This window comes from Triticum aestivum, chromosome 7D, assembly GCF_018294505.1.
Source record: "Triticum aestivum cultivar Chinese Spring chromosome 7D, IWGSC CS RefSeq v2.1, whole genome shotgun sequence".
Classification (NCBI taxonomy): domain Eukaryota; kingdom Viridiplantae; phylum Streptophyta; class Magnoliopsida; order Poales; family Poaceae; genus Triticum; species Triticum aestivum.
The window spans coordinates 134,705,074-134,723,037 of record NC_057814.1 but is presented as its reverse complement, the minus strand read 5'-3'; the positions used below and the strand labels follow the sequence as shown (position 1 = coordinate 134,723,037).

Here is a 17,964-nt window from a genome sequence, read left to right as displayed (position 1 = left end):
CAACGCCACAATACTAACACAAACAAATACTGAATCTAGTAAGTCAACAAAGTAAGAGAGAAGATCAACACCACGGAACAAACAACACATTCACCACAAATCTAGTAATCACGTCACACTTCATGAAATCAACAAGTCTTGACCATTTCTAAAAGAAATGTTCAGGACCAGTTTCACTACCAAATCAGTTCATTACCCCTAACTAGAAGTCAACAAAGTTTAATCATGAATTTTCACCAGCAAAGTAGTTCATCATACGTTTTTATCCTTTTTGGAAAATCGACAGAGTTAAGGATCAACTTCTCCACCAAAGTACAGTTGATAATATCAAGAAGTAAACACGTATGATAAACACAAAACATTCAGGGACCACCAAAACAAAGAAACGCATATCTCATGCCACTGTTCACGCAAGAACCCGTAAGCACAAACTAGAACAGATGCAGTTCTTACACGAAGTTAAACTCAAGGATAAGCACGAAAAATTCACGGAACAGCAAGCAAAAATCATCAACCTGTAACTGCCCGTTCACCAACTCCATGACGTCAAACTAGAGGATAGGCATGAATGCCCAGCTTTTACAGAAAGCTTAAAGCAATACAGATTAGGACGAGAAAAGATAGAAAGACAACCAAAGTAGTTCATCAGGCAAAACTCGAGGAAATCAGCAAAGTTCATGACCAATTTGACCACCAAATTAGTCCAGCACGCCAAACATAAGGAGATCAACAAGGTTTCATGACCAATTTCAGCACCAAATGAGTTCATCATATGCCAAATTTGAGGAAATCAACAGAATTTCATGACCATTTCACCACCAAAGCAAGTTCATCATATGCCGAACTAGAGGAAATTAACTGAGTTCGCGGCCAACTTCACCAACTGGATCCAAGACGATCAACGAAGCAAAACAGGGAAGAAAGACACCAAACATCACCACATCAACAAGGCGTCTCTCACACTCTCGGGCCGGCCATCCTCCATGAGCACTACCACTAGGACTACTCGACCTTGACGTGGAAGACGTCCTTGCGCTCATCCTCCTTGAGCTTGAGCAGGGTGACCCAGAGCACGCCGTTCTTCATCTCGGCCTTGATCTTGTCCATCTTGTACGCGTCAGCGGGCATCTCGATGCGGCGGTTGTACCTCGGCACCGCGGAGTCGTTGTCGCCGTCCCAGAGCTGCTTCTCGCCCTCGCCCTTGATCACCAGGATGTTCTTGTCCGCGCGCACCTCCACGTGCTCCTTGGTCAGCCCCGGCATCGGCACCTTGAGGTACACCGCGTCGTCGTCCTCCTTGGCCACCCACCGTCCGAGCCGCGACGCCCCAGCACCAGCAGTGGAGGAGAGGCCGGTCTGAGTTGCAACATCCTCCATCAGAGACAGCAGACGGGCCATGCTGGTCGGCGCGCCGAGCGGGTCGAGCACGTCTGCAGAATCAACACCAAGGACACCAAAAGCAGATCAGAAGGCTGATTTGACCCACGATGTTGAGACTTCAGAACGAACGCAAAGAAACGGCGCACCGCAGGTGGGAAAGGGAAGCGTACCCTGCGAGAAGAAGCTGGGGATGACGAGGTCGCGGCCGCTGTAGTCGCCGTCGTCGTAGCTGCTGACCTCCTTGACCTGGGTGTTGTACGGGCGGCGGGCGGCGGTGATGGCGGGGGAGCGGAGAGGGCAGAAGGCCACGGGAGCACCGGACTTGAGGAGGCTGGCCGGCCCGGCACCCTCGCCCTTGCAAACGACGGCGGAGGCCATGGTCTCTCTCTTTCTTTCTCTCCCTCTGCTGTGATGATTTTGGATTCTTGTGGCTGAGCGAGAGGGGGTGGGAAATGGAGGGAGGGGGGTTTTGTAAAGGAGGAGCGGGAAAGCTTTCTTTCTTGGGGGAGGGGATGAGAGAGGGTTTAGAAGGTTCAGGAGAGCACGGTTGGGGCCTCGAATGCTCTAGAATGACCCGGAGACAGCAGCTTCGTGATTCGTGCTGGTTTGATGCATGATCCGGGCGACATGGATGAAGGCAATTATTTCTGCTGTGCTGCGCACGGCCAGAGAAGTTGCTCTACGCTGGGTTACGAGTGATTTGCATTCTCTTGTCTGCTTAGCACTTGGCAAGAGAGCAATCAACTACAAAATAAAATTCTGTATAATTCTTGTATTACTCAATCAGGTATTCTCTGGTCCAGGCCCAAGCCATACTGCTTTTCAGCCTTGAGACCCTCAAAATTTGGGAAGCAACTAGTTGACGAGCGCTTCTTCGGGAGCCTCACAACGATCAGCGTCACTTGACCGCCCGTCACGTGTCGCGCTATGGGCGCTTCCTCTGGAATTTTTTTTCCGCACGCGTTTTCGGCTTTTCAAACGTTTTTTTTTTCGGGTTTTTTACGTTTCAACTTTTCACCGGTCTTCTTTAGCTAAAAAATTGCTCAAAAATGTGTTTTATTTTTTTTCTTTCACGAGAGTCATGGTTTTGCTTTCCCCAGGGTTACGGCCGTGCCTCTCGGAACGAAAAAAACAGCATCCGCGAGAGGCACGGTTGTGCTTTCACGAGAGTCACGGCCATGCCTATCAAAAACGAAAAAAAAATTTCTTTTTGAGTCACGGTTTTGCTTTCGCCAGGGTCACGGCCGTGCCTCTCTGAAACGAAAAAAAACAAGTTTTTTGTTTTTTCCTTCCGCGAGAGGCACGGCAGTGACTCTCAGAAACAGAAAAAAATGCGTTCTCTGTTTTTTTTCTTTCACGAGAGGCACGGTTTTGCTTCCGCGAGAGGCACGGTTTTGATTTCGCGAGAGGCATGGGCGTGCCTCTTTCGGAAAGGGAAAAACCCGTGCTCCTGGTTCGGTTTTTCGTCCACTTTTTTCGTGAAAAAAACTCGTCAAAACATATCAACATGGGATCCAGTTTTGAAAATCTCAACGCGAGGAATCCAACAGCGAAAACAGTTCAAGATTTGGATGCACGATTTAAGAGATAATTTTTTTTGAATAAACGAATCTACGAAAAGGGGATACTCCCATGTTGCGACAAGTGATGCACATGCAGCAGGCCACTTGTCGCAACCAGGAAAGGTAGGAATGATCTTTGCAATGAGTACTCCTCAATTAGTGATTTCGTAAAATTTGCCAGCGCGTGACTAGACGAATTGTGAATCAACACAATTTGTTTGAGAACGGAAAAAATGGCAAATGTACGCATTGTGAAAAATCAGGCAATCAACCAAACATGCTTTGACGTCAAGACATACATGGCTATATTTAATGGGTTGTTATTTAATACAATTTTCTTTAAAATATTTTGTGTGTGTTTAAACTGTAGAGTTTATAACCATGTTCCAACAACTTGATACCATTGGACATCACACATTTTGATGGACATAATGTATTATTATTATTATCATCATCATCATCATCATCCTTATTATTATTGTTACTAGAAAGATTGGGGGTGTTTCGCTGCGCAGTTAGTGTTGTTTTTATTTCATAAATAAAATTATTTTGGTTTGGTGTGTGAGGAGAGGATGAAGTTTTTTGTTTGTAATGCAGTATTTTGATGCCATCTTTCTGAAGGTATAGTTATGTGGTATTTGCAAATTAACCCACACCTATGCAGGAAAGTTTCTTGCAGTGGTGACCACATTTATTATATTGGTGTTATAGTGTATGCATATTGGTATTTATTTTTTTGTCAGGTGATGGGAGGGTGCAAGACTATGTATATTTTATAAGTTGGATTACACCTTTCCTCCCTTGTGCGTATGTTGCGGCATTGTCGGCCACGATTCTCCTCAGCACAAGAGATCTTGGACCTTGGTTCCTGAGTGGGAGCTCCGTCACGCAGCGGTAGCCAAGATGGCTAGGGGTGCTCCGGCCTCACTGTCAGCCAAGCTCATGGGGAGGGATTGGAGCCTAGGCAGGATGCGCCAGTGTCGCTATCCTCCCCAGTTGCGCTTGAGATCCCTTACATGGAGACTTGGCAGGCTTCACTGGCAGGTCGGGCTGAGATATGCATCATTTGTCACTCACCGGTGATGGATGACATGGAGCGTAGGCTTCGGCTCACGATGGTGGTTTATGTGGGTTCTGCAAGACTGCCCTCATACTCCAAGGTAACCAAGACGGGTTTTGTGTGGCTCAACATCCCTAGGAATCAGTTCTCAATTCATCGTTTCTATTTGAAGGATTTATTGATGGTGTTTGCCTCTCGGAGCTCCGCAATACGACCATTGGGGCAAACCTTGTTGAGCATGCGGGGTTCAAACTTTTCATCAAATCATGGATGCGTAAAGCCCAATTCACGTCCAACCTTATGCGCGTTCAAGGCGATTTTTGTGCAGCTCAACATCCCTAGGCACCAGTTCTGAGTTCATCATTTCCACCTCGAGCATTTCATGATTGTGTTTGCCTCCCCGGTGCTCCACAATGCAGCCATTGGGGCAAACCCTATTTAGCATGCAGGGTTCAAACTTTTCATAAACCATAGTTGCGTCAACACCAAGCCACGTCCAAGCTCATGCGTGTTCATGTGGATATCAGGATTGAGGGTATTGCGTCCCATGGTTGGTCACGTGAGATAGATGAAGATATTTTGGGCTTGTCTTGTCTAATTGAAAGCTTGGCTCCAAAAACTACCAACCACAAAGATTTGTCCTTGTTCAAAACCAATGCATGGTGTGTGGATCCTGAGGTGGTACTTCTCGACAAGCTTCTATGGGTGCTCGAGCCACGAGAGGATGAGGGAAATCCGGCGGCTAGTCGCGCTATGTTTCGTCAACTACTGCAGTACTCTACCGTCATGCATGGGCGGTTGAGTGATTTTCTGCCCTGGACAACTGGAGTCGGCCTTCTAGCTTCGATGGAAGTGGCCAGAGTGATCTGCTAGATGATTCTAGCGATTTCTACATTGATGGAGATCAAGTGGTGATACCTTGGACTCGTAGTGTTTGCGACACTCTGGTGGTGACCGGAACTCCATGGGAGCTGGCAGCGGCACTGGTACTGGCCATTCCCGTCGACGGGCTTTGGTGGGTCATTTGGGGCCATCAGATTGGAGGATTCCATCGATGAACAGCAGTGTGCTGATATCCCGCAAGTGCACACAGTTTGGTTGTAGCTTTCTTGAAGTAAGAGTATCGATCCCATAGGAGAACATGAAGTGTTCTTTGCCTCGTGTAGGTGTTTATTGCAATGTGCCTGCAAGTTGACCGAGGTCCGGAAGCAAATACGAATGTTGAAATATTGTGAATTTTTGGTTACTTGAAATGAAAGTTCAAGAATAAAATAAAAGAACATGAGAGAAAATGAAAGTAGTTGAAATCAACAATAAGGTTAAGGCGTTCTCCGAGAGCCTGGATTCACCACTAGTATGTATCGAACATAATTATGTGAATGCATAATTCTAGGTTCAGATTACTAAGCCACCTCGCATCGTTTCTATGAGCGGGCAGAGCCTGGTACAACTTACATGCATACATGTGTGGTGACGTTGGGGAGGGGATGCTGAATTGGGTTTAGAAGGTTCTGGAAAGATCGGTTGGGGCCTCAGTCTTCCAGAATGATCGGGGATACCACTGCTTTACGATTCGTGCTACTTGATGTACGATTAGGGCGCCACAGATGCTACTAATTTTTGAACTGCTCAGCTACGTCCGGTATGAATGATTTGCTTTTAAAAATTGGACTATTTTTGCAATGATTTCCTACTGGTTGTTGGACTTGATACCGTCGGCCATGTATTTTGGTAAACTTGCATGGAAGCAACAGACTGCTTTGTTATTTTTGGGCGCATATTGCATGGCTTAAAGATAGGCAGGTACTAGGCGCTGGTTGACTGACCCAAATTTGGGCTAGTAAGCGCACAACCACCTGAGATGTTCGTGTGCAGCCGTTGTATTTCTCCCTCCATCCATGTCATCTTCTCCCCCCATAGTGCTCGCGACGCTCCTCATGGGGCACAATACCGTCCCCCGCCTGCCGCCGTTGCCGCTTGGAGATCTATGTCTTCTTGAACATGACATAGCTTGATACAAAATAAATCACAATATATTGAAGTACTGTGAGTACAAAGTTTTTAATGTTACAATACTCTTGCCAAGCAAGGCGGGGTGGCTAATATCTACACCTGATTCTACGAACACTTTCTCACGAAATACTACTAATGGAGGTGGTTAATACAGCGGAACTACGTGACAGTGGCGGGACTCCAATCCAAAGGGACACTTCCTAGCTGGCACACTTGATGTCCATGGTTATGAATTCTTCTGCATCTGGCATGATAAGCTAAGTGAGTATTTTGAATGTATTCGCAAGCTCACAAACAAACCAAAAGCAGGCAAGTAAGCAAGAACATGTCAACAACACGAAAAAGGTTAAAGACATAAAAGAAAGCATAACAGCTAGCTAGAAAATAATACTCCTAGCCTACTCATTTAACATTCCAAAGACTATCTCTCGGCATGATTCCCAATCATCCGTCTCAACTCTCAAGGCTACCTTGAAGTCTATCCAATCCTGCCAACTAAACATGAATACAACGCTTCCTTAGTTTAATTTGGTCATGGTCTTGATCATATAGTGTGCCTTCATACGAATTGTGTCCCATTACCATGAAATCCGCTATTCCAATAGATTTGAAACTCTAACAAGGTTGTACACCTTACCCACACCATGGACTAAAATTCTGACAAAACCTGCTTACAACATGGCACTCTTATCGTATCACCGACCTCCCGCAGGCTAGCCATATGTGAAAGAATCTGGGCCCCTGCCACCCCGTGACACAACTAATGCACTATAGAATTCCGTAACTTTCTCTGTGCACATCTCACAACCCAGGCTCTCTTGACTAGACGACAATCCCCCGTCCAAGGGGATACTGACCGTCCAACCATACGTCTTTGGTGACACATGAAAGAGACATAAGTATAACTGAGCTAGGGCACTCCCACTAACGCAAGTGTGGTTGTACTACGAAAGGCTCGATGCCGTGGCACTACGAACTGACCAACCATGAAGGGTTAAATTAAGAATTCAATTCTATTACAAGTAAACCTTCTAGTCAATTTATAGTCACTTTTTATTTCTACCATGTTTCCCGAATATGATCATTTCTAAAACTAGTATGTCCATCCAAGATGATCAAAGCAAGAATAGAATGTGGTGTCTTCTAGTACTAGAATTATTCAACATTTATACTCATATTACTACTCTCAACTAACATGTTCTCATCAATCAACTAAGCTTCAACATCAACTTTAAAACTAGTGATGATCGGACATGGTTTAGTTGATATGGATCACGTGATCATTTAGATGACTAGAGGGATGTCTATCTAAGTGGGAGTTCTTTAGTAATACGATTAATTAAACTTAATTTATCATGAACTTAGTCCTGATAGTTTTTGCATATCTATTGTCGGCGGAAACGACACCTATGGGATCCCGGGGAATCCCTTCTACTGTTGGCGGGGCGTGGAGCTACACAAAAAGCAAGTCTAGAAGATCAGCGCGAGGGGATTTTTACCCAGGTTCGGGCCGCAAATGATGCGTAAAACCCTAGTCCTGCTTGTCTGTGTATATTTGGTGTTCTTGAGCTGTTGAACTAGCTGCGGTGCATGCCCAGTCCAAAAAAGTCCGAATCCTTCCACAGTACGCCTCGTGCCTCCTTTTATATGTCAAAGGGGTCGCTACAGTGGCACACAGGAGGTGGAACGTATCTATAGTGTACAAGTTTATCGCCTGGCACCGTAGGACAAACACATTTAATGCGCTGCCGACGTGCCCTCTCGCTTTATCAGGGGCGGCAACAGAGCTTGTCCCGTCCGCCGCCGCCTCGCCTTGCTTCGACGCGCGTCCAAGCTGATGAGGCATGCAGCGCCACGCTGGCTGGCTGCTCAGCTGGTGTGGTGACAGGGTCTTCACGAAGATCTGCATGCCACCACACGGGTGATTGACTAGTTGGCCTAGAAGCTGCATGCTGCCACGCAGGCGCTCGCCTAGTTGACGGGCTGGTTGCCGCGTCGGAACGGCCGCAGGGCAGCGAGACGTTGGTAGGTGCGGGCCTGGTGTGACACCCAAAATTTTTGGCCTTGTTTTATTTATTAAAATGTTGCCAGGAAATAAAACTTTTCCATTTGTCAAGATTTACCCTTTTGTTATTGTAAAATTTTACTTCAAGTGGTAAAACCTTCATAGAGTATTATTGGACTTGTGTGCCCTCTTTATAAAATCAATCCTTTACCAGTGGATTTATTTGCATAATTATTTTTTTCATGAGCTTTATTCCTTTAAAATGATCTTTCATAAACTTGGAGCCCCTTTTTGCACTGCAACCATTTGATAAATGCTTTCAAAAATTCCACCAAAATTTGGGGATGTCATGTGAGGTTTCCCCATCACTTTTATGCAAAAACATCTTTTGGTCATTGGAGATTTTGAGCTCCACATCAATTTTTCAAATCTGGTCCAGTAGGTATTTTGCACTACAACCTATTTAAATATTCTTCTAAAAATTCTTCCAAGTGTTTGGAGATGTCAGTGGATGCATACAATTCATCTTCAAGCAAAAACCCAGTGTTGTTCTTTGGAAAAATTGAGTGAATTACCTTCATTTCCATTCTGGTCCAGTTTGGTGATTTGTACTGCAACCCAATTTTATTTTGCTCTAGTATCTCTGAGCTTTTTCCTACTTATAGTCCTCCCTACCAAACTCTTAAGTCCAGGAGATTGGACCCATTGGCATAATTTTGGTGCATGCAATGATAACCTTTAGTTTCTGCCCAAAACTGGTTTTCTCAAATTCTTGCACTATCAACTTTCTGTTTTTGCCAAACTAACCTTACCACCTTCTTGAGCTCCTAAGGAGACTAGGATCTGGAGAGTTTGGCCACCCCAAGAGTTGCCTAGCTGACCATGGCATTCTGTCGAGCACCCTGTGTGCAGGGACAATTTTTGGCATGCCCTCTGGTTTGCATTGTGGACTTGGACCCCTGACCCATGCAGCATGTCCACTAGCATCCTAGCTGTCCCTACCCCTAGCCTGTTAGCTGCCAGCCTCACCCAAGCTCTCTAGAGCGCGCTGGCATTCCGTCGAGCACCTGCCGTGCGTGCTCTGGGCGCGCCCAGAGCGCACGTTTTGCACGCGCGCGCACTGAGCCGACACGCCGCACTGCCGCCCTCGTCGTGTCCCATCTCTGGCCCCTGCTCGCCTGCCGAACCACACCATGCACTCGCCCTCTCACCAGTACACTCCAAGCTCTCCCTGGCACCCTGCAGCGCCGCCTTGGCAGCACGCCGGCGTCGGCAGCGGATTCCGCCGCGGACGGCGCCGCCCAAACCGCCAGCGCACGCCAGCTGCCCCAGAGCACAGGCCGTGCTTATCCTCCCGCTTGTCGGCACGCTTTCGTCGCTGCCACGATGCCCCGCAACTACAGAAAAGTGGTCGCCGGCGATCTTATCCTCGGTCACCGCGGGAGCCAGCCTCGAGCGCCTATTTAAAGGGACCCCGAGCTCAACCGATCACTCAAGCAACCCCAGGCCACCCCCATAGCCCTCCCACAGCCAGCAATCGACGGGAAAGCCCTTTCTTCCCCGCCTCCGGCAAGTTCGGTCGCCGCTGCAATCCAGTGCATTGCATCGCAGCTAGGCCTTCCCCCGCCAATCCAACGCCACCAAGAACTCCCCCGTAGTCGTGCGGAGCTGCCTAGCGCCTCAGCTTCGGCCAAGGATCACCGGAGCCCAGATATCACTCCACCACCGTAGCCCCCTCCGCCGCGGAGCTCGCCGCCGGTGACCTCCTCCGTCCCCACCTGCCTAACGCCCACCGAGAGGACCGCCTCGGTCATGCGGATCCATCCCCGCCCTCGGGACCCCGTGGGGAGCCGCCGTTCGCCGCCGGCGATCGCCGGAGCCCCGCGCCGTTCGGGCAGAGAGAAGGGAGGGCGAGGGAAAACGGTCAAACCTGACCAGTGCCCCTCTGGACCCACTGTCAGTGACCGGCGCGGCCACTCTCTCTGTTTAAGTGAAAGCGCAAAGACCGGAGTACGTCACCTCAGCTTTGAAAGCGTATTTTCCCCGCAGCGTTTTCCTTTTTCTGATTTTATTAAAACAGAACTTTGACTGATGTTTGACTGGCTATAACTTTTAAAATAAAACTCCAAATGAGTTGATTCTTTTTCCTACCTCTCTCAAATTTCCTCTAGTTTATTTTAAGATTTTTTTAAAAAATATTTGAGGCAACTTTTTGTACTGTTTTTGAAATGTGTGTTGTTTGTATATTTCTCCAAATAGGATTTTTTTGGAGATAAGGCAACCTTCAAAAGTGCACCCCCACATGCATACACTTGAAGGCAAGCATTTCTGAACTCTGGCATAATATTTTGTGTGGTGTTTTGATATGGTTACAACACCTTTTGACTTGGAGCATACATCATTTTTATGTGACGATAAAAGATCATATGCATGAGTGCATAGTGGAGTTTTTCTTTGCGGTGATAGATGGATATATTGGTGATGGTATTCATCCTCGTAAGCTTCCCTTGCGTACCGGAAGGAAGCCGGGAAAGCCGTGGTCTTGGGTAGACACGGGCTTGTCCCTAGTACCTCGTCGGGACGAGTATGTCCGGTATGGCATGGTGAGGCTTGACGAGTGATAAGTCTACCTGTTAATGGGAATACTTTTGTTGTGCTAATCATGCAGGGAACACTTAAACCTCCTGAGTCGGCCTTAGATCGAGTCTTGTCCAGTAACCCCCATACTTGCCTGGTACTACCACTTGTCCCTACCTGAGGTAGGGTACGGTTCAGTAAGTTGTCAACCCCGTCCTAGCACACACCGTACAGAGAGGCCGTGATGAGGGTCCCGTGGCCACGAATTAAAGCCTGTCATTCGGTCCGGGGGCATGGGTGTTTCCGGTTGGGACCGAGAGGGGGGCCACCCCTTAGAGCGCGCGTATAGAAATTTGATCCCATGCTACGTCGAGGTTGTAGCCTCCCCACTTAGAGTTTGGCTTGACAGGTGTTGTGGGTGATTCCAGACATCGGTGAGTTAAACTGGTGTGTGCAGGTCAGGCGTGTTTTCAATCAAAAGACCGTAGACGGAATTAGTCCCGATGGACTAAAGAAATCCGTTACCCGTGGGTAAAGAGTACACCCTCTGCAGAGATTATACATCTATTCGAATAGCCGTGTCCATGGTTAAGGACTACAGTCTGGGATAGGTCAAGTGTCGGTCTTAGTGTCGGTCTTCGGAGGAAAGCTGCCAAACCAGAACTTTGAATATGAACTGTGACATATGTGGATTATGATTATTATTATTGAGGACTAACCTTTTACTTTATTGGTATTAATGAGTATCCCTGGGATGGTTCTACCTCCCGGATATTCTCTGTGATTATCCTTACATAAGCCCTTTATGTGGCGTCGCTCAGACGCCCGACTGTGGCATGCTTGTTACTTCTTTTATTTATAAGCCCTTTATGTGGCGTCGCTCAGACGCCCGACTGTGGCATGCTTGTTACTTCTTTTATTTATAAGCCCTTTATGTGGTGTCGCCCCGACGCCCGACTGCGGCATTATTATTCTTGCAGTTTCCTCTCGAGGAGTCATTCAGACCCTCGTTTGGCACCCAGTATTTTATTTTTGGTTTTTATTACCCACATGCGTGCATCATGAATATTTTGTTTATCTCGTGACCGACATTATGATCATAGAATATTTTCGGAACATGTTTTCCCTCAATATATTATACCTGTGTTCTTGATGTTTGCGAGTACATTCAAACGTACTCACTGGCTTGTCCCTGGCTATTGTCTTGGCCAGATTCCTTGCTTGGAGATAAGCATCGCGGTGACAACCTCGGAACCTACGCGTTGACATTCGCAGCCTCGCGAAGATAGGAGTTATCCTGGTCAGCTGTTCTTGTGGGAAATGGAGTCCCATAGACGCAGATGAACCACAACCGCTTCCGCCATCAACCACTAAAAAACCAAATGTTGTACTCCTAGGCCACGACAGTCTTGTACTACATATTTTTGTACTTGCTTGGATTTTCTTGTATCAAGTTGGTGTCTCATCAGCTAACAGTAATCCTGGGGCTGGTGAGCACAACGGCCATTTTCTGGAGAATTAATATCCCGAAAACCCGGTCGTGACACCTGGCCTCGGCCCCGCAGACGCCCCCGGCAAGGGTCTTGCCGGGGTCTCGCGGGCGCCCCCGGCAAGGGTCTTACCGGGGGCTCGCGAGTGTCCCCGGCAAGGATCTTGTCGGGGGTCTTCGGCCGTCCCCGGCAAGTGGATCTTGCCGGGGGTCTTCGTCTTCTGGTTCTCATCTAGGCTTGCAGGCCTTTGGTCCTCACAAAGATCTGGATGCCACCACGCAGGCGCCCTGAGTCTTGGTCTTGACGCTGTCGATGGTGTCAGAGCTCTCAGGCTCAAGGGTAGCGGCCTCGCTGGTGTGGGGCAAGTTGCCCCGACAAGGCTCTTGCCGGGGCTACGTAGGCCGCCCCGACAAGGCTCTTGCCGGGGCTATGTGGCCGCCCCGACAAGGGTGTTGCCGGGGGAAACCCATCTTGTCCCTTTGCTCTTCATGCTTCTGGCTTGAGCACTGCCTTGGCAGCCTTGTACCTTTCCTTCCTCTGCCCGGCCAAGCATGGCCGCAGGTGTGGCTACGACTGGCCGTGCACATGTAAAGGGGTACAAAAAGGCCCCTACTTTTGTACACCGACATCTATGTTGTAGATCAATAGCTCGCATTGTAGCTCCTATTTTATTTTTCATACGTTCCTAGAGAAAACTAAGTTGAAAGATGATAGTAGAAATGATGTGGACTGGGTCCGTGATCTGAGGATTATCCTCATTGCTACACAGAAGAATTATGTCCTTGATACACCGCTAGGTGACAAATCTATTGCAGGAGCAGAAGCAGACGTTATGAATGTTTGACAAGCTCGGTATGATGACTACTTGATAGTTTAGTGCGCCATGCTTAAGGGCTTAGAACCGGGACTTCAAAAACGTTTTGAACGCCATAGAGCATATGAGATGTTCCAAGAGCTGAAATTGGTATTTCAGACTCATGCCCGTATCGAGAGGTATGACACCTCTGACAAGAACTTTGCCTACAAGATGGAGGAGAATAGCTCAGGCAGTGAGCATGTGCTCAGAATGTCTGGGTACTACAATCGCTTGAATCAAGTGGGGGATAATCTTCCAGATAAGATAGTGATTGACAGAGTTCTCTAGTCACTATCACCAAGTTACTAGAACTTCGTGATGAACTATAATATGCAAGGGATGACGAAAACGATTCCCAAGCTCTTCGCGATGCTGAAATCGGTGAAAGGTAGATATCAAGAAAGAGCATCAAGTGTTGATGGTTAACAAGACCACTAGTTTCAAGAAAGGTGGCAAAGGAAAATACAGGGAACTTCAAGAAAGAATGGCAAGCAAGTTGCCACTCCCATGAAGAAACCCGAAGCCAGACCTAAGCCTGAAACTGAGTGCTTCTACTGCAAAGGGAATGGTCACTGGAAGCGGAACTACCCCAAATAATTGGCGGATAAGAAGGATGGCAAAATGAACAAAGGTATATTTGATATACATGTTATTGACGTGTACTTTACTAGTGTTCATAGTAACCCCAGGGTATTTGATACCGGTTCAGTTGCAATGATTTGTAACTCGAAAGAGGAGTTGCAAAATGAACAGATACTAGTTGAGGGCGAGGTGACGATGTGTGTTGGAAGTAATTTCAAGGTTGATAAGATGACCATCGCACACTCCCTTTACCTTCGGGATTAGTGTTGAACCTAAAATAAATGTTATTTGTTATTTGCATTGAGCATGAATATGATTGGATCATGTTTATTGCAATATGGTTATTCATTTAAGTCAAAGAATAATTGTTATTCTGTTTACATGAATAAAACCTTCTGTAGTCGTACACCCAACGTGAATGGTTTATTGAATCTCGATCGTAGTGATACACATATTCATAATATTAATGCCAAAAGATGCAAAGTGATAATGATAGTGCAACATACTAGTGGCACTGCCATTTAGATCATATTGGTGTAAAGCGCGTGAAGAAACTCCATGCGGATGGACTTTTGGAATCACTTGATTATGAATCATTTGATGCGTGCGAACCATGCCTCATGGGCAAGATGACTAGAAATTCGTTCTCAGGAACAATGGAGCGAGCCACTGACTTATTGGAAATTATACATATCGACGTATGCGGTCCAATGAGTGTTGAGACTCGCGGCGGGTATCATTTTTTTCTGACCTCACATATGATTTGAGAAGATATGGGTATATCTACTTAATGAAACACAAGTCTGAAACATTTGAAAAGTTCAATGAATTTCAGAGTGAAGTTGAGAATCATCGTAACAAGAAAATAAAGTTTCTACGATCTGATCACAGAGACGAATATTTGAGTTACGAGTTTGGCCTTCATTTAAAAACAATGTGGAATAGTTTCACAACTCACGCCACCTGGAACAGCATAGCATAATGGTGTGTCCGAACGTTGTAACCGTACTTTATTAGATATGGTGCGATCTATGATGTCTCTTACCGATTTACCATTATCGTTTTGGAGTTATGCATTAGAGACAGCTGCATTCACGTTAAATAGGGCACCATCTAAATTTGTTGAGACGACAGCGTATGAACTGTGGTTTGGCAAGAAACCTAAGCTGTCGTTTCTTAAAGTTTGGGGTTGCGATGCTTATATATGTGAAAAAACATCAGCCTGATAAGCTCGAACCCAAATCGGAGAAGTGCGTCTTCATAGGATACCCAAAAAGGAACTGTTGGGTACACCTTCTATCACAGATCCGAAGGCAAGATATTTATTGCTAAGAATGAATCCTTTCTAGAGAAGGAGTTTCTCTCGAAAGAAGTGAGTGGGAGGAAAGTAGAACTTGATGAGGTAATTGTACCTTATCTCGAATTGGAAAGTAGCTCATCACAGAAAACCGTTCCCGTGATGCCTACACCAATTAGTGAGGAAGTGTCGAAGTAAATGACCACGGGTAGCCTAACCGACTCCCCCTGGCTCTTCGAAAAATTACCAGGCCATTCTAGCCTTCAAGCATACAAAGCATAGGGCCGCCTTCCCCCGGCCGGCTATCCCCAGGGCCGACTCCCAGAAGGCGACCCAGCTTCAGAAACCTCCCCCGAGAAGGATACAAGATAGCCGACTCCAGGAAGCCGGCCCCAAGAGGACCGACTCCCAGAAGCCGGCCATGAAGAAAGCCGACTCCCAGAAGCCGGCCGAGACTGCACCCACTAAGACTGTAGCCACATAACGGCGATAGGATGGGGCATGGCCGCAGTACAGCCCACTACCCCCGAATCCCGGAACAGGCGTGGCCACAGGGCGTCGTACGGGCCAGCCATCCCCCATCCGGCGCGGCACTGTAGCCATGTTGGCCCTGATGTCACCCACGACAAGTGCTAGTACGGCCCGTAGGCGGCGGGCCCCTTTTGCCAGAGAGACACCCGAAGGCGGCCCGGCCTCCTCTAGACGGCCAGGAGTGTGGCCGGTTCCCAATAGCCGGCTACCTCCCTCCCTCGAGACATGTGCCTCATTGAGAAGACAAGACGAGGTAAGGCTACAGTGAGAGCTCACGAGGCGGCAACACTGTAGCCATGCTTACCTCGACAAAGCCCTCATCATCAGAGGCGAGGCGACAGTAACCAGCCGCCATCAAAGCCCCCAAGCGGTGGGGCCGGCCTGCCGGCCAAGAGGCCGGCAGCCGGCGGGACCCACCAGTCGGCGGGCCCCAATGACCGGCGGAGAAGCCGGCGAGCGTAGACGCTGACGGCTGGGACCCGCGCCCAGCCGGATTACCATTGTATCCCTGGGGGGTAGGCCTATATAAACCCCCCGGGACACCCATGCAAAGGGGGGAAGCACATAGAGTTTCACGCACCACCTAGAGAGAAAAGGAGAGCTAGCCTTGCCCTTCTTCTTCCTCTAGCCAAACAGCTCAAGGAGCACTTGTAGCTACTTGTATTGATCTAGTGACCATGCGGAGACCCCGCAGAGCAGGATTAGGGGTGTTATCTCCATGGAGAGCCCCGAACCTGGGTAAGATCCGCCGGCGTGCATGTCTTCGCCTCATCCCGTTTCCAGGCACCGGCGATGTTTTACTGGCTCCCACAATGATAAGCCACCCGTTGGCATATGTCGCACCTACCACCCGACATTTGGCGCCCACCGTGGGGCCAGGTGCACCGTTTTCCGGAGACCTGTTCTGGACGGGAACCCTTTTTCTCCCCCGCGAGCGCAGCCAGCCTGCTACGCCCGACGGCGCTTGCCCCGACGCGCTGCAGGGCGTCGACGACGCCTGCGCGACAAGCTGCCTCGCCGATCTTCTTGGCGAGACTCGCATCTCCGACGAGCCCGCATCCGACGCGGGCACGGACTACCCCGAGAGCCGCCTCGTCAGCCTCCTCGACCAGCTTCACGTCTCCAGCGAGCTTGCTATAGACTTGGAGTCGGTCGGCTCCACCGACCCGATGCTTGTCGACTCCGACACAGCATCGTTCGACGCCTACCCCTCCGACGTGGTAGTCTTCGACGACCCTCTCCCTCGAGCTGACAGCGGCAGCAGCGCTGTCACTGAGGTGCTGGTCATCAGCCATGTTGCCGACCCGGGCGAGAACGCCCACGACGCCCTACGAGCGGCGATGCATGACTTGTCCGTCCCCATCCCGGCCGATGCCGACGCCGAAACCCTGGAGGCACGCCGCCTCGCCCTCATCGCGGAGGGCTAGAAGATAGCCTCCATGAGACGCCTCACCGAGGCCCACCAGCGCGAAGTCGACTGCGCCGCTTTTGGTATGCCGCCTCACGACGGGCCGAGCCGAGCCGGCCTCGTCAAGAAGCGCGGCGCGGCCATCGCCAGCATGCTAGGAGTAGACCGCCCCGTCTATGCCACACCGCTCGAAAATCTGCGAGCTGCTCAGGCGGCCGTAGAAGAACTGAATGGGTTGGGGGCTGATGAGCTCCCCTACATGACAAGGCGCATCCAGCAGCTGATCGATGCGGCCGCAGAACGGCATGAAGCCGGCGCCCGCGCTGAGAGTCCTCCCCCACGCCGAGAGCATGCCGCGACATCCCGGTCGCCGACTGCGAGCGGCGCCCGCGCAAGGAAAGACAAGGAGCCGGCTGCTAGCCGCAGCCAGACTCGAATCACCATCGAGCGCGACGCAGAAGGCCGCCCTCGAGCAGTGGAGCGCCAAGGCAATCTGCCTCCTCCCCCGCCTCGTGGAGAAAGATGTCCCACCCCGCCGCCTGTCACACATCCGACTCTCGGTGGCCGACTAGGCCGCCGCGAAGGAGTCGGCGAGAACGACGCCCGCCACCGGATCGACTGCCTAGCTCGATCCTTGGCGATAGAAGAAGAAGACGATGTCGGCCCGCCATGCTTTGGCCCCCGCATCCGTGACGAGCCCTTCCCCAAAGGGTTCTCGCTCCCCAGAGACACGCCCAAGTACAACGGCTCTGTGAAGCCAGAAGATTGGCTCATCGACTACTCTACCGCTGTCAGTATAGCAAAGGGCAACAGGCGCGTAGCCATGAAGTACGTCCCTCTCATGCTGCAAAGCACGACACGCACCTGGCTCAACAGCCTCAAGCCCTACAGCGTCAACAACTGGTTGGACTTCACGGAAGTCTTCGTCCGCAACTTCACCAGCACGTACAAATGGCCTCCAAGCCCCACCAGCTCTCCTTATGCGTCCAAGGGCCCAGTGAATCGACCCGCGATTACCTCACGCGGTGGGCCGAGCTCCGCAACTCCTGCGAAGGGGTGCACGAGTTTCAAGCTATCGAATACTTCACTGCCGGGTGCCGAGAGGGCACCCTCCTCAAGCACCAACTCCTCTGCGATGAGCCGGCTACCCTCGAGGAGCTGCTGGTCATTGCAGACAAGTACGCCACGACCGACTCCTCGATG

At 49.4% G+C, this 17,964-nt stretch overlaps 1 protein-coding gene across 1 annotated transcript; it reads right to left on the bottom strand.

The window, feature by feature from the left end:
* Positions 1 to 790: 790 nt before the first annotated feature.
* Positions 791 to 1,837, bottom strand: LOC123167488 (26.2 kDa heat shock protein, mitochondrial). Its single transcript, XM_044585326.1, has 2 exons — positions 1,551 to 1,837; positions 791 to 1,430 (listed from the first exon to the last, which is right to left on the bottom strand). The coding sequence occupies exons 1-2, from the start codon at positions 1,756 to 1,758 to the stop codon at positions 1,003 to 1,005; spliced, it is 636 nt and encodes a 211-aa protein (XP_044441261.1). The 5' UTR covers positions 1,759 to 1,837; the 3' UTR covers positions 791 to 1,002.
* Between the last annotated feature and the right edge of the window lie 16,127 nt (positions 1,838 to 17,964).